We start from the raw sequence: 16,630 nt of genomic DNA on the forward strand, positions 1-16,630 counted from the left end.
CAAATTATTGCCAAGAGTTGTAAATCCAAAGAGTTAACCATTTGTTTTATAATATTTACATCAAACTATATATAGCAGTGAATAGAATATTTTTCTACTACTATAAAGTGAAAATATGTCGCTTGAGTTTCTGTTTTCTAATGTTAAGTATGTACACAAATGTACATCTATCAACATGTCACATAGGCAAAAGTTAGCTATATGTGCAGCAGTTAATTTATGCCAGCCCTCATTAAGTTATATTAATAATATTCATGGATACTAACGAGATACAGATCTTTGCAGGCAGAAGTGTGCTCACAGGCATTCAGGTTGCAGTCATCGATGTCCTGTTCACATCTCAGGCCAACACAGGCCGCACTGCATAAGCAGGAGAAGCCAACAGCCACTGAAAACAACAAAACAGAGAAAACTCTTAACATTCCTTTAATGATGGTATAGGTCATGCTAATGACTTTAAAGATATTGTATTCATCTAAATGCATTTCACTTTTAACTGAGGAAAGTATAAATTTTTATATTTAATACTCTACTACACAGTTCTCTACAAAATTCTTTAAATAACTCTTTTGCTCAGTACTATTTAACTTAAAAACTTCAACTATTTGAAAAGAACAATTACAATGGACATTTGGTCAGTTTGCAAAACAATGATGAAAATATCCAATTCTCTTTCCTCTCTGTCTCTTTTTCTGTCAGTAAATAATACCTATGATAAATAGGTTACTTTTATATCAATTGACTTTTCTCAGATTGCTTTAGGTTTAATAAACATGAAGTTAACCGGTTGTTCCAGTTCGTTGTGTCACAAGGCACATTAAAGTGCGGAGTGATCTGAAAGTCGATACTGACCGCTTCGGCCTTAGTTAAAAAGGGCTTTCACTTTTCGTCATAATCCTTTTAAAAGTCATGATCAGAGTCTGTCCTCCATTTTATCATTAGTGATGGAAAAAGACCCATCTTTGAAGCGTCTCAGGGACATAGTGACGGCATGAATTGTGGCTGGAGCAGGCACAGATCCCCGACTGCTTCTAGTGGGCGTCTGGCTTCTTTATTCCTGAGCCTCACCGTGTAAGCTACGCTGCCGCGCTGCCTCGTGCATGTAACTGCCATCACACTCATGAAACATGCAGGCCCTGGGTGGCAACAGCGTTTACAGTGCTCTGTGAAGTATTTAGCCGGCTCCTAGATTTCTGCAGCCACGTTTCTGTACAGCATGTCTAACTGGGGAGACCAAGGCAGCCCACAGGCGTCCAAAGAGACAACGGAGACAAGAGAATTGGAACCCCCTTAGAAAGTTTACTTCTGTTTTAATTTACTTTTGTCATCTAGCTTCCTAATTTTTAACATCTTATGGAATATAAATGATTAATTATTGTACAGGTATAGTCGTAAATAAATTAAAGAGATAAAATGATATCAGTTGGTGCATCTTTATATGTTATATATGGCATTATGTATGTTAACAAGTTAAAACCAAATGCTATTCAATATGTAATTAAGACAATGTGGAGTACCATCCATCATCATAATATTTTCAAAAGTTTATGATTATAAGTCAAGTTTGGAAACTGATGCAAACTGATAAACAACTAGAGTCAAGTTAACTTTCAGAGTAGATGTAGACATCTTCTGTGTAGATAAATGATAAATTATTTTAAAAGAAAAATGACAACAAAAGATAACTTTGAATTTACAAAGGGTCTGAAAGACAGAGATTGGTGTTAGAAAACAAAGCTTTCTTTTGTAATCAAGAAATATGCTTTCTTGCTTTCTAAATGCTGAATATTTGGGCTAAGAAGGTAAGAAATGAACGATGTGTGAGATGAGAACCTGGGAACTAAATTGGATACCATAGGGAAAATAAATAAACAAACAAACAAAAAATAAGTTGTTTAAAATTTAAAACAAAGAAAGAAAAAGTGTTTTTTTTCCCATAACTAACTTGTTAACTATGAGGTATGTGATCACCCATCACCATTTTATCAGGAAATACTTTTTTCTGATAAAAAAGTATTTTTTAATATTATTGCCTTGTTTTGTTGTTATTTTTACCAAAAAATATAGTCGTTGTATTTGTATTAATCTTTGTTTATAAATATTCCATACTACCGTTTTTAACTGAAATTTTCATCATCTAAGACTTCTATGAATCTGGATGTATTACTTATTTTATACTTAAATATACACCAAGTATCATACATTACTTGTACTGATTCAAATTTTCTGATATGATTACACTTTGTGGTGAAAATATAGAGGTGAGTATTTTGACAATGTATTGTCAATGTGGCGAATAACCATATAATGTTTGAGATTTACAAATTCACATATATATATTTATAATTATTTCCTATATATAGCCATGTAATACATACTATTAACTGGAATTCAGGAAGTTTGGCTTCTGTATTTTATTTTTGAGAAATTATTATGAATACAGTGTCTTAGATTTATGCTATCAGTTACATGTATGATCTAATTTTTCATAATTGTTTTGTTCTCTGGTAGTTAAATCTCCTCAGATGGACCCAAAATATGTTATCAATAATTCTGATATGAAATACATCAATATATCAGGTACCCAAAATTTACAGTTTCCATAATACATTGTGTATGACCTCCAAAAATTTAATAGGTAGCATTGCATCATAAGTAGTATATTTGGAAATTGTATTTTCTTCTTATATAAGAAATTATGAATTAAAATATTTATGGAGACCTTATAAAAATCATATATATATGTATATATCACTCAAAATATATCAGAAGTGCTCAGAGATCAGCCCATATTACCATTATAGTAGGGCTACCAGATCTAAACAGTTGCTAACCTTTCGCTCAGGCACACCACTCTGCCTTCTTTAAGGTACAGTGAGCACCAGAAATTTGAGAGCCATTCCCAGCATCCCTAAACACCCGTGGGTTTGTGCTCAGAGGTAAGATAACAGTGACTTATTTCAAGGCAATTTGAGAATTTCACAAATTTAAATACACAATCTTTAGGATTTATTTATTTTTTAATTTATTTTAATTAATTAATTAATTAATTAATTTATATTCTTCTCCCGAAAGCCCCCCAGTATATAGTTGTATGTTCTAGTTGCAGGTCTTTCTAGTTGTTCTATGTGGGACACCACCTCAGCATGGCCTGATGAGCAGTTCCATGTCGGTGCCCAAGATCCAAACCAGTGAAAACCCGGGCCCACCGAAATGGAGTGTGTGAACCTAACCACGTGGCCATGGGGCCGGCCCTAACTGTACAATCTTTAAAGTGCCAAAATCTGAAAAAAAAATGATGGTAATGTTGGTTTAAATCAGGAGTAACAAACAGGTGGCCCATAGCCCAAAACATCTTTTATTTAGCTGGCATAGCATTAGAAAAATTAAATATATATTAATATCTGTGTAGATATTCCAGTTTGCTAATTAAATATACATTAATATCCATGCAGATCTTCTTGTTTGCTAAGGCCTCACCACGACCTGTTGTTTCACACCTCGGCTGCTTCACCCAATGTAAAACAATCCATTATGTTCCTTAAGGACATACATTTGCAGAGCATTGTTTAAAGAAAAGAATTCATAATTTCAGTCAAATGCTACTCTTTCAAAATAAAATGACTTTCTATAAAAATGTGCTTTTCAAACGTTATATTACTTTAACCACTCATCCATTTACTAACGGATGCTGTAGAAATGTATTCTACAGGAGGGAAAGTAAGGCAAAATAAGATGGACAGTTTTTTTCAATATCCTTCTAGCTCCCTCTCTTTTTTTTCCCGCTTCATGCCTCTTGGCCATATCCAGTTCACAGGACTATTGCATGCCCTGCTTTTCCTGTGTTTCGACAAAAAGTACCCATTTTAGGCATGTTCTTCCACAGAAAAATCTATGTTCTAGTATTTGATTTTCTTCTTTTTCCTCTTTCTCCCTTTCCTTCCTTCTATTTTCTCTTCTTTCTGCCTTCTTCCTTTTCCTCTATAAATTCACATTGCTTCAGGAATATATATTTCAATAGGAAGAAATGTATATTGTGTAATAGACCAGCTAAAATAATGAGTTGTTTTAAAAAATCATTTTAAACAGTGCTTTCCTATACCTACAAATAAATAGTTTTAAAGAATCTACCATTGAAAAAGAAAGAAAGAAATGGTTAATTCTGACACCAGAACATAGAAGCCACGTCTCATTAAATTTTCTCACTTGCTACCATTATAATCACAAAAATATAAATGAATTTTTCAGAAGTAGGAGGTGTTTTGTGAAAATAGTTGGCATTGGCTTGATATTCAAGGCAGGATGAAGTCAGTAAATAATCATGGTTGCATTGTGAGCTATTCCGTTACTGTGTCGGAATCGAACTGGACCGTTCTTTGAGAATTGCTGTGGCTGAGTGTCTCATTCGCACAGCAGCATCCATGCAGACAAGGGCTGGAGCTGCCCTCATGGACCCTGATCCCACAGCCTGGGCCTGCAGAGCCTTCCCCACACCGGCTCTGGTGCCCAAGGAGAAGCGTTTCCAGGTCCATTTTCTCTCCACACACAGCTCCATTCTCACAAGGACGACCAGCCTCCTGAGGTCCAAATTCACAGTGAGAGCCCGAAAGGAAAGACCAGCACTTCAGGGCCTCTCTAAGGGACAAACGCCTCCACGGCTGCCATTTACCTGGCACATTTCTGCGTAAACGCATTCAATTTAGTCCCTAGGCATCATCCTCTTCGAGATTATCATTGTGATTCTCCCTCTCTCTCCATTACAGTTTAAGAAAGGAATGTTATTTATGATTCCTACGCTTCATCTAACAAAATACCAGCAGGCAGCAATGTTAAGTGACAGCATTTTTGAAAGGACCATTTTGTTTTTTCATACTTTTCACCTCTTGTTCAACAATGTTCTCTGAAGACACTGAAATTAAGTAAGTAGATCACTAATGCTTTGAAACTTCCTGTGTTTTCTTTCTGGTACTGGAGGCTGCTATCCCTACAAGCTTTGCTTGATGGATTTGTTGCTATTCTCAAAACAAGTAAACAATGAGAAAAGAATAATTTAATCAGCCTGTAATCTTAAGAGTAACACCTCAGTCCTGAAACTAACTTTTAAGTTTTACTCAGAAAACATATCTAGATGAAGTGATTGTCACTGGGTGAAACGTATGCAAGTATTTGGAGATAAGCAATAAGATGGATTGATGCAAGAGGATCCATATCAAACAAAAAGTGAAGCATAAACAGCATCAAGTTGTTCACCAAAGCAAAATCATTATTCAGGTGTTAGTTTTCCGGGCATGGTAAAAATATTTAGAATATAGCTGTTGGAAAGTATTTAAATAGTAGCATTCATTCACCAAAATGTGTAGCATATATGTACAAACATAGGCTCTAAAAGTGCCTGCCTAAATATCGCAGAGAAGAAAATGCCCAGTAATCACTGAGTCCTTTAACTGCTCAGGTTTTCTCAGTAATTTCACAGCTGTTGGGACAAGGGGATAATACAAAGAATTCAGAGAAGGGATAAAGTTTTCGATATTTAGAAGGACAGGGTCAGTTGGAGAAATTCTAAAACCTCAGGATCCCTATGGTTCTCTGATCACAAGAAAAAAAGGTAAGAGGGCCCTAGAAACTGCTGAAGATGTCAGCAACGTATACAGAGAGGGGCTCAAAGAGATATAGTTAGTGTCCACAAAATAAGAGCAATACAAGGGTACCGAACTGAATAGACACCCAGGACTTTGAGTTTCCAAGTCCAGCAAAAAGAATAAAAATACAAAACTACCTCCAAACAGCATAGGAATAAAGATTTCCCTCAATAATAAAAAAAAAAAATCTATTAAGGGGCTATTTTTTGTAAGAGCTGTGGTAAGTAGTGTGGAGAATTGAAATTGGAACAAGGTCTTCTCCTTGTCCTTAAACCACTACAAGATTGAGTGTATTGCAAATGACACATCTTTTGATACTATTTTATCATAATGAAAGTATTTTTCTCTGTAAAATAAGAGAAATTGCATTGAACAAACATCTGCCAGAAACACATAAAATGAATTGTCCCTAACAAAAATTTCTCATGCATATCTTTTTTCGCTAACTACCTACTTCTAAATATTTAATTGTGAGAATAGGTGTTTTGCTTTGCTAGTGGGAATTTAATTTAGCTTGTGTCTTTCACAGATAATTTCATGCGTATAACCCGTTAAGTTGCTAAACAATAACTCATACTCGTTTTTGAGAAAACACGATAATTCTCTTTTACAGAATATACAAGTTCACTGGACCCTCAATACCATGCTGATTTGTATATTAATTCATTATACAAATATTTAATAAGTCACTACTGTGTGGCAAGCAATGTGGTAGATGCTGGGTTTATAAACAATGAGGGGCTCAAATAATCAAGTAAATCAATATTCTGCAATTAGAGGTAAATGGGGTCAATTTCCGGTGTTGAGGAGTCACTGTGGGGGCAGAATTCTAATACGGCTTCCAAGATCTCCACCCCCAGCCCACATGGCCTGTGGAGTCCTCTCCCTTTGAGTGTGGGTGAGATTCATGAACATGATGGAATATAATTCCTGTGATTACGTTACATTAAATTGCAGAAGAGATTTGTGGATATAATTAACGTTACCAGGTCAGATGACTCTGAGTCAGTCAAAGGAGAGATTATCTTGGGTGGGTTTGATCAAATCAGGTGAGACCTTAAAAGAAGTCAAAGGCAATCTCCTCCTTGCCTGGAAGGTGCAAAATGAAAGCTGTGTGGTGGAGTGACACATGGCAGGGAATGGCAGGTACCCTTGTGGGCTGAAAACACTCCAACTAGACAGCTAGTAAGGAAGCAAGAACAGAGTGTTAAAACTGCAAGGAACTAATTTCTTAATTTCTTCCAACAACCCGTGAGCTTAGAAGAGGAACCCCGGCCTCAGATTAGCTCATAGCCCTGGCGGGCAGCTTGAATTCAGCCTTGTGGGACTATGCGCAGAGAACTCAGCTAACCCATGCCCACACTTCTGACCTGCAGAAATTGCAAGGTAATAAATGTGAGTTGTTTTAAGCTGTTAAATTTGTGATAACTTGTTACATAGCATGAAACTATTACAATCAAATATAAGGGTAACTAAGGCATCTTAGGTAGTATTGGAAAGCTTCCTGAAGGAGGTAATACTTAAAATAAATCCTAAAGAACTGCCATACATTATCAAGGCTAGCCATGTAGGGCATAGAAGGGATGGGCGGACATTGTAGACAGAGATGAAGGCCAGAAGGTAAGAAAGTCCTGGGAATTGAAAACAAAGTAGTATGAATGGAACACAACGCAGGAAGAAAGCAGATGCATTACCATATTTCATCGATTAAACCATGCCACTGATTATAAGAGACTTTTATGTACCATTAAGGGTAGTGTGGTAGCTTAATAATGCCTCGCCCCAGGTATTCAGGCCCTAATTCCTGAAACCTGTGAATGTCACCTTATATGGCAAACAGGAATTTGCAGAGGTGGTCATGTTAAGGATCTTGATACTGTGCGATTATCCCGGTCTGTCAGGTGGGCCCTAAATGCAATCACAAGGGTCCTCCAAGGGTCCTCATAACCAGCAGGCAAGAAGTTAAAGGGAGAAGGAGACATGACAATGAAAGCGACAGGTTGGGCTGACACAGGAAGGGGTGCTGAACCAGGGAATACGGGCAGCCTCTAGAAGCTGAGAAAGGCAAGGAAACAGAACTCTTCAGAAGGAATGTAGCTCTGCCAACACCCCATTGTACACTTCTGGCTCCAGGACCATAAATTTATAAATTTGTATTGTTTTGAGTTTGTGACAATTAGTTACAGCAGTCATAGGAAACTAATACAAAGGGCAAAAGCTGCCAGTTAAATTCTGACAAAAGGATTAATATATCATTATTGTAAAAATGCATCCTAATGTCAAAGATGCTAAGATGTGATAATGTCAGTTATTATGTTAATATGTGATAAAAATAAGGAGGTGTTAAATGAAATTCACTAATTTGAAATAATATTTGTAGGTTGGGACAAGATCATAAAATGCTTTGTGATCCACAGGACTTGGACCTGTGCACATTGTGAAGCTGTTACAACCCTCCTTCAAAAAAAGTGGTCATGAAGTATACTTGACCTTCTCCCACCAAGAGTCACATTGCATTTCCAACTGTATTTTTAAAATATATAATGTTTATTTTTTCCCTGAGGTTTTATTTTGCTGAAAACTATATCCTATTGCCATACTTTAAAATTGAGAAACCAAGGCCGTATGCATTTTATTTGCATACATAGTTGCTAGGTAAAATTAAAAATTTATTTTCATTAATTTCCTTTTACAACTATGTCATCAATTTGCAAAATCACAAATGCTGAGGTTCCCAATGAAATTGTATTGGTAGTAAAAATGTGCATTTAACAGAACTATTTTCCTTGAGTTGAAATTTGCATCAGTCAAATCAGTATGTTACTTTTGAGTGTATGAATCACTTTTAGTATCAAGTTCTTTATGATGATCTTAAACTTTTTAAAGAAAAATACTGTTTTTAAAAACTCTGAGTGGTATAGATGTTTGTAAAAATGCTAAATGTGAGGCTATATTAGTCTAGTAGTTTGAATTTTTCTTTGTGATGATTTAGATGAACAAAGAAAAAATGCTGTTTAAAAATTTTTAAGTGATAGAACTCAGATATTTATAAAAACACAGCAATGTTGTAAGTTAAAAGATAATAGATTAGGGGCTACATTTCTGTCAGGAGATGTCATATAGGAGGTGACAGTAATGAAGGGCCAGTGACATTCACTTAAAGATAAGTGAAATGCAAATCAAGTCATCCCCCTTGTACAACCTGCAACAACAATTGAAAGGCCCGCACTGGACAGTATACAATGTCTCTACAGTGAGCGAGATTAAGGGGTAGATATTGAGTGAGAGCAGAGTAGTTCTTCATGAAGCCTACCTCAGAATCTTACAGATGTTTTCATTTCATCCTGCAAAATCCAGTATAAATGTATTATCCAAATTCCAAAAAAAAATCCCAATGCCTTTCACTCAACAGAAGAGCCAGATGACACTATATGTCCTTAATGGGTATTAGATGGTGATATTGGTAATATATATTTTTGTGCACTGTAAATCACCAGAGAAGGCTCATATTATCAATTATCCAGAAATTGCACGTAGACCAAAGAAATGGAAGCAATGAATTGTGGGGGAAGATACTATTTCTCTCTCTGTCTCTCTTTTTTTCTTTCTCTCCTTCTCTATCGTCTCTACCTCTCTCTCCAAAATGCCCAAATGTCCCAATCCATGGCTCCCGATTATATTATGAAGATTTGATTTCTTCTGAAAGCTAGTGATCAGTGAGACAGAGCAATGGAAACAACTACTTTTTTTTCCCCATAATCCTTAGAAATTTCCTCACTTATTTTCCCCAAATCCTCACTTACTAGTGGTACATGATATAGATGTATTTTACAAATATTGGTCTTATATTAAATCTATAATTTTTTAAAATTTTTGAATAAAAATTGAATGCATTTCAGGCGTAGAACATTGTCACTGGGTGGAATGTATACAGGTACTCAGCAGCAATAGGACTTTCAGTGGTAAATTGAGATCAAATATAAAAGGAATTTGCTCGTTTGCAAATTTACATGTTTGGTGCTATACATTTTGATCCCAGGCCACAACCTTCAAGATGCTGACTTTCAGTTTAATGGGGAGCAAGAAAGCCTGGGGCACAACAGCCCCCTACCTCCCACTGTTTGTGATGCGCTGCACAGCGTTGTGTGGGGAGTCACTGAAAAGCAATATTTAACCTTTTGCTTTACAAGTGGAACAGTAAGCATTTATCAGGAACGCATTCTAAGAGTTCAGCCTAGATTCTTGCTTAGTCATTTTCCCAAGCCCACATCTTGATACCACCGACAAGAAGAAAGTTTTCGGGAATTTTTCTCCTGTGACAAGACATTTAAATTCAGATTCAAGATTAAAATATGGTACATAATGGTCTAATAAATTAAACAGTCTCAAGTGAAAAATGATTGGCGAGGTTAAAAGTTTGAAAAAGTAGAACAATTCTAGTCAAGACTAAACGAGGCTCCTGCTTTCACATCACCACAGCTCTCCTCTTTAACACAAACTTTAGTCTTCCAAGTGCTCTTGTCATCATATTTGACAAAAATAACTTTAACTTTGGGAAATAGTCGTAAACATAAATCAGTACCTTCTATAAACTTCTACTCAAGAGTAAATAAATAAAGAATAAAGACAAATGTAATAAAAATATTTCTGGGTTTGTATGTTTAGGTAGTTTTGATTCACCATTCATAATAATAACAATCACTTAGAACTTAAAACGTACGAGGTACTTTTTAAGCGTTTTGCATATGCCGACTCATTTTATCCTCGCACAGAGTCTATGGGTAGGTGCTGTTATTATCCCTTGTTCTAGGTGAGGAAACTGAGGCGCAGGTTGATTACGTCAGCAGGGCAGCCATGCTTCCACCCGGCCGTCTGGCCCAGATTCTGTAAATTCATAGTGTGGTGCTGCTTCTCTTGCTCCTCAGTTTCTCAAAACCGTTTTTTTTTTAATCTAAGAAATTTCATGTATTTTCATGTAAATAAATTGAAATGTGTTTTTGCTTTATATTTAGTCTCTGAGTTGCCTACTAGTTGAAAATAATAGGTTTTTATGAAGATTATTACTTTTTTGCATTCTTGTGATTCTATGCAAGCAGCATAAAGTGCAAGGCTTTTAAAAAATGTCCCAAATATTAAGTTCTAGGCACTAACATTCACTCTTGTTTGAAAGTGCTCCCAAGTGACTTTTTAAATAACCTTGAGAAAGGTTAGCTATACCTCTAAGCATTCTTTGAGTATTATCAGCCAAATGACTGAGTTCAGCAATTTCATCGCATAAATCCTCAACTAGGGTGATTAAAGGTAATGAATTTAGGTTAAAGCCTAAAATTGAATCGAATAGAAGCAGATGAATTCCTATATCTTATTCCTATATATAAAACTCTTCTAAATTTTGAGAAATAATGTCACATTTATATTTCCAAGAAAAAACACTCTTCTGAATATCTTAGAGATTAAATTATTCAATAGACTTTACAGAGTATATTTGTGTCCATTATAATATTGAAAATCAATATGCATTACCCACAGAATGTACACTTGATAAAACATATTTAGTCATAGCAAATTTTAAGAGATCTGAGTCCCCTTGAATCCATATTAAACATATACACCACCAAATGTCAGAGATGAAGCAACTGCATATCCCTGACTTAAAACAACATTGGGGAAAAGCACATATTATACCTACTAAAATCTCTGCAACAACGAAAATGAATTGATTTTAAACAAAGGGTGTAATGAATGTATAAATCCAAGTGATTTCTCTGTTGAAATATGCATAATATTTGACTCTGGTCTTCTTATCTGTTTAACCATTATAAATTTAGTGAATATAAGCTATCGAAAAAAGAAAAACTAAGAATTCTTTCATTCAGCAAATATGCAGTGAGTGCCCTTGGTGTAAGATGCTAGCTCTAGCAGAGCTAAGCAGTAAAGGCATAAAAAGAAGAACAAAATAATTCCAGGCTCATGGATCTCAAATTTTACATAACAGAGCAGATATATGTCCATGAGCTCAATACCTGTTTTAATGAAACTCTATAGGAGGTACACTGGGCACAAATGAAGAGTCATTATAAAAGATGACCTGGGGCAGTGACCCTCAATACAAGTGTCTCGAGATATGTACAAGTCACTCACGTACAGGATATATTTTGAAAATTGGCCCATAAATACAACATTCCTGATAGTTAACTTATCCCAAGAGTACTCTAAATTCTCATATGCATTTTTATTATGCAATCCTGTGTCATTGTCTCTAATTCTTCATCAGTCATTATCTTCCTATGACCATCTAGCAATCCTTCAAGCCTTTTCTTGCAGAGATTGAAAAAGACTTCTTCAGTCACTTATTTCATTCAGGAAGTCTTAACATACATTTTCTAATACGACTTGATTAATATGAGCTCATTCTAGCCACTGTTGGTTTAATACATGGGACAAAGACATTATTAGGCAAATATAATTAATTCAGGTAAGTTAAACACTGTAGGTTAGAACTCTGCTGTAGGTATTCTCCAGAAAAAAAGAGAGAGAAAGAGGGTTTAGAGTTTCCAGGCTGATGGCTCATGAGCAAGGTACAGGACATGACATAAGGTAAACACACAGCAAGGCATTTGTGCACTGAAGGATGGGCTACAAATATGACAGAAGTCGTTATATGGGGCTGGCTTGCCTCCCTGTATCTGACGTTCATTTAGGAGAGCACAGTGCAAAAGCCTACCTAGCATTTTGGAAAATACGGTCAGGAAATAAGTGCTCATTCAGAAATCTGGGACTAATCCATCACCACATGGATTCGAGCCTTTAGCGTTTGTTTACTTATAATGTTTTTCTCTGACAGTGAGCAGCTTGGTTCCCGTTATCTACAATTTATTTACTTACTGGTTCAGCCCTAGTATACAAGTAAAGTAGTTTCAGAATTACTAACCTTTTTCTCTGTGAGACACAAATTTACCCACAAGAGTATGGTGTTTAGGTACAGATTTTTTGGCATTTATCTTACTGTAACCAGTCAAAACACTGTTTTCCAGTTATTTAGGTCAGCTCCATTTGTCCGCACTTCATTTAGTAAGGTCCTGTCATCCATTTGTAATGAACTTGAATTTATTTGTGACAGTCTGCCTTCTGTGATTGGACCTTTCGATATTTTGATTTTGCTTCTAATTCACTTCTAGTAATGTTCACTCTGTAGTGTATAGTTCTATGAATTTTGACAAACGTAGAGATTCATATATCCACCGTCAGAGTCCCATATAGAAGAATTGGCTCACCCTAATGATTCTCTTGACTGCTCCATTGAAAACAACCCGTCCTTCAACTTCCTGGCACACACTGATCTGCTTTCTGTCCCTATGGTTCTGCCTTTTCCTGAATGTCATATAAATGGAATCATGCAATGCACATCTTTTGTGTCTGGTTTCTTTCTCGTAGCAAAAAATATTTATGTTTTATCAATATTGTCTTAATAATTTATTTCTTTTCATTGCTGAGCAGTATACCACTGTACAGATGTAGCAGAATTTGTTTCTCCAGTCCCCTGTTGAAAGGCATGTTGACCGTTTCCAGTTTTTTGGTGAATATGGATAAAGGCATAAATGTGCACTACAAACATTTGCATATAGACTTCGGTGTGAACATAAGTCTTCAATTCACTTGAGTAAAGACTTGAGTGCTGGTTCACATGGCAAGTGTATGCTTAGTTTATAATAAACTGTCAAATTATTTTCCCGAGTGGCTTTACCATTTTGCATTCCCATCATTCCCAATGAAGAGAGTTTTTGTTGCTCTGCCTCCGCACAAGCATTCAGTATTGTCATTTATCTGTTCTTTGTTTATTTAATTTTAGCCATACTAATAGGTGTGTGGCATCACTGTGGAGTATTAAGATCAATTTTTGTTAACTTTCTATTTTAATATGGCTTAAACTGACAAAAAAAATAAAAATAATTCAAGAAACTTCAGTACTTAATTCAGTCACAAATTGTTTGTATTTTCCTATATTTGCATTAATATTTCCTATTTACACGTACGTATACGACATGCATTTCTAGTATATGTTATATTACATCTGTCAGATGCATTTCATTTTGAAGAAAGTGAACAATTTGTGAGAAAGTACTGCAGTGTGCATTTTCTAAAGACAATATTATTCCTTACACTGCCACAGTACAATTATCAAAATCACATCTATTATCTAACCCACAGTCTGTATGCAAATTTTGTCACCAACCCCAATATTTGCTGGAACAGTTATTTATCCTTTCTTGGTCTTTCTGGACCTTGACATTTTGCATATTTCAGTCCAGAAATTTTGTAAAATGCCTGTCAATTTTGGCTTATCTGATTTGAGATTATGTACACATCCTGTCTCATATGAATCATTCACCCGCTAGCTCTAGTAACCATGGATGATTTTCTAACTCGACCATTGCTTTCATATATGTCAGCTGACATTCTGCTATAATGAAGAGCTTTCCCTTCATACTTCCCCAAGTATTTGTCTGTTTTTCAATTCATTATATATTTACTTAAGAATTGAGGTTTTATTATATTATTAAGTGGATTATAATCCATTAACTTCGTTATTCATTTTAACACTCAAATTTTCTCATATTTGGCCAGCAGAAGTACTTTCAAGCTGGCTCTTTTGTGTCCTTTTGATAAATTCTCATTTTTCTTTGAGTACTGTTTTATTTTGTAATACGAAAAAATATTTATGGTTTATCTTATAGTTTCCCTTCTTCAGGCTTGGAGTTTGTCTTTTCTCTAAAAAGCCATGGTTTATATAAGTAGAAGATGATATTTAGAAATCAAGAACTGTGTGATATGAGTGCTCAACTATCAATGGACAGAGCTAGGAATTGTACATATATGTGTATATCTACACATATAAACATATGTACATACACATATATTTTCCTATATCTGCACCTAGATACACACACAGATATACATGCAGACAAATACTTCAGACAGACACACACACATGCATTGGGGTCATGCTGATACATACAATTTCATTCATAGTACCGTATAATATAATACATGCATGCATGTACTTGTATAGTTATATTTATGCTTCTGTGTCTACTTATTAAAAACCATGAATTCATACTCATACCTCCAATTTATAGCCAACACCCCAGGGTGCTTTATAGTTGACCTCCTTTCCGTCTTTGTAAATTCCCTCTCCAACAGTGAGAAATCTAGCTCCCATTATCCTCAATGTATTTACTAATTTGCTCAAGGCTATAATACACAGAAAAAAGTTTTAGAATTGCTAACCCAAACAACTGAAGAAAGCAAAACTACTAATCAGAAATCAATTTACAGTCTTGTTTTTTGCCAAAACTTACATAGAATAAATGCATAAATCTTAAGTGTACATTATGTGAGTTTTTACAAATGAATAAACTTCTTAACTCACAGGTCATCTTTTAAGATATAGAACCTTCCATCACCTCAGAAATTTCCTTCATTCCTCTTTCCCAATCAACGCTATCCTCGGAAACAACCACTTTTCTGGTTTTTTTTTTTCCTATTTGAGAAACAACATAAGTGAATCTCACAATATGTTCTCTTTCCGTCCATCTTCTTTGTTTAGCATAATGTCTGAGAGTCTTGTGTATCAGGAGTCTGATCCTTTTTATTACTGAGCAATAGCCCATGGCATGTGCATATCACGAGTTGTTTATATATTTTCATGTGGACACACATTTGGCTTGTTTCTAGGTTTGAGTTACTATGACTAAGACTGTTGTAAACATTCTTGTAAATGCTTTTTGTAGACAAATATTTTCATTTCATTTGCTTATATACCTAGGAGTCGATTGCTGTCCTTTGTTAGATGTACGTTTAACTTTAAAAGCAACTTCCAAACTCTTTTCCAAATTTTTTCATTTTATTTTCAATCAGTAATTTTATCTATCACCAAGGTATAAGAATTCTGGTTAGTTCATATTTTCAACACTTAAAAAAACTTTAGACATTTTGGAGTAGTATTCATCCTTGGGTTTATTTTGCGTTTCCCTGATGATTAATGATGGTAAGATCTTTTTATTTGCTTATTTTCCTATATGAACGTTGGTTCCAGTCATTTGCACATTATTTTTAGTGGGTTTTTTACATTATTGCATTATAGATATTCCATGTATATTCTACTTTAAGTCCTTTGTCAGGTAGATGTTTGCATATATTTTCTCTCATGCTGATCTATTTATTTTCTCAATAGTGTCTTTGGCAAGCAAAAATTTTGAATTTGTGTAGTGTAAATTATCCATTTTTCCTTTTATGGATATTACTCTTTGCCTTTTCTAATAAATAAAAGCTTCTTCCTAGCTCGAAAAGAGCTACTCCCATGTTTTCTCCTAAAAGCTTTATAGTTTTGGCTTTTACATAAAGATCAATGATCATCTTAAATTAGTGTTTTGTGTACAGTATGAGGTAGAAGTCAATGTCATTTTTCCCCGTAAATATCTACTTATTTCATTATTGTTTGTTGAAAAGATTTTCATTTTCCAGTTGAATCACTTTGGATCCTTTGTTGAAAATGAACTAATTGTATAAATGTGGTTCTATTTCTAGAACCTTCTTTCACTTTCATTGATCAATATTCCCTTCTTTCCTTCCTTCCTTCCTACTTTCTTTCCTTCCTCACTCCCTCCCTTCCTCCCTTTGTTTCTAATAAAACGTTCTCTTGATGTTAAATTGCAAAGTCAGATAGTATAACTTCTCCAGACTTGTTCTTTTATTCAGTAGATTGTTTTAGCCATTATAAGTTCATACATTTCCATTTTTTAAACCAAATTGTCAATTAAAAAAAAACAAAACACTACTTGCATTATAACAGGTATTACACTGAATTTATAGATCATCTTAACCATACTCATTCTTCCAATATATGATCAGGTTCCATTTTTCCATCTCTACAATTCTTCTTTATCTCAGCAATGTTTTATGGTTTTATGCATAGACATTCTTAAATGTTA

The 16,630-nt window shown here is 34.9% G+C and overlaps 1 protein-coding gene across 1 annotated transcript in view; it reads right to left on the reverse strand.

The window, feature by feature from the left end:
* LOC103546271 (protein eyes shut homolog) overlaps positions 1–1,129 on the reverse strand; it is a 1,017,652-nt gene extending 1,016,523 nt beyond the window's left edge. The window contains exons 1-3 of the mRNA XM_070583910.1: positions 1,069–1,129; positions 853–861; positions 267–388 (exon numbers count right to left, since the gene is read on the reverse strand). Of these exons, the coding sequence (XP_070440011.1) occupies positions 267–388; positions 853–861; positions 1,069–1,129 (192 nt within the window). The remainder of the gene's footprint in view (positions 1–266; positions 389–852; positions 862–1,068) is intronic.
* Positions 1,130–16,630: the final 15,501 nt, after the last annotated feature.

The sequence above is a fragment of the Equus przewalskii genome, chromosome 19 (assembly GCF_037783145.1).
Source record: "Equus przewalskii isolate Varuska chromosome 19, EquPr2, whole genome shotgun sequence".
Taxonomy (NCBI): domain Eukaryota; kingdom Metazoa; phylum Chordata; class Mammalia; order Perissodactyla; family Equidae; genus Equus; species Equus przewalskii.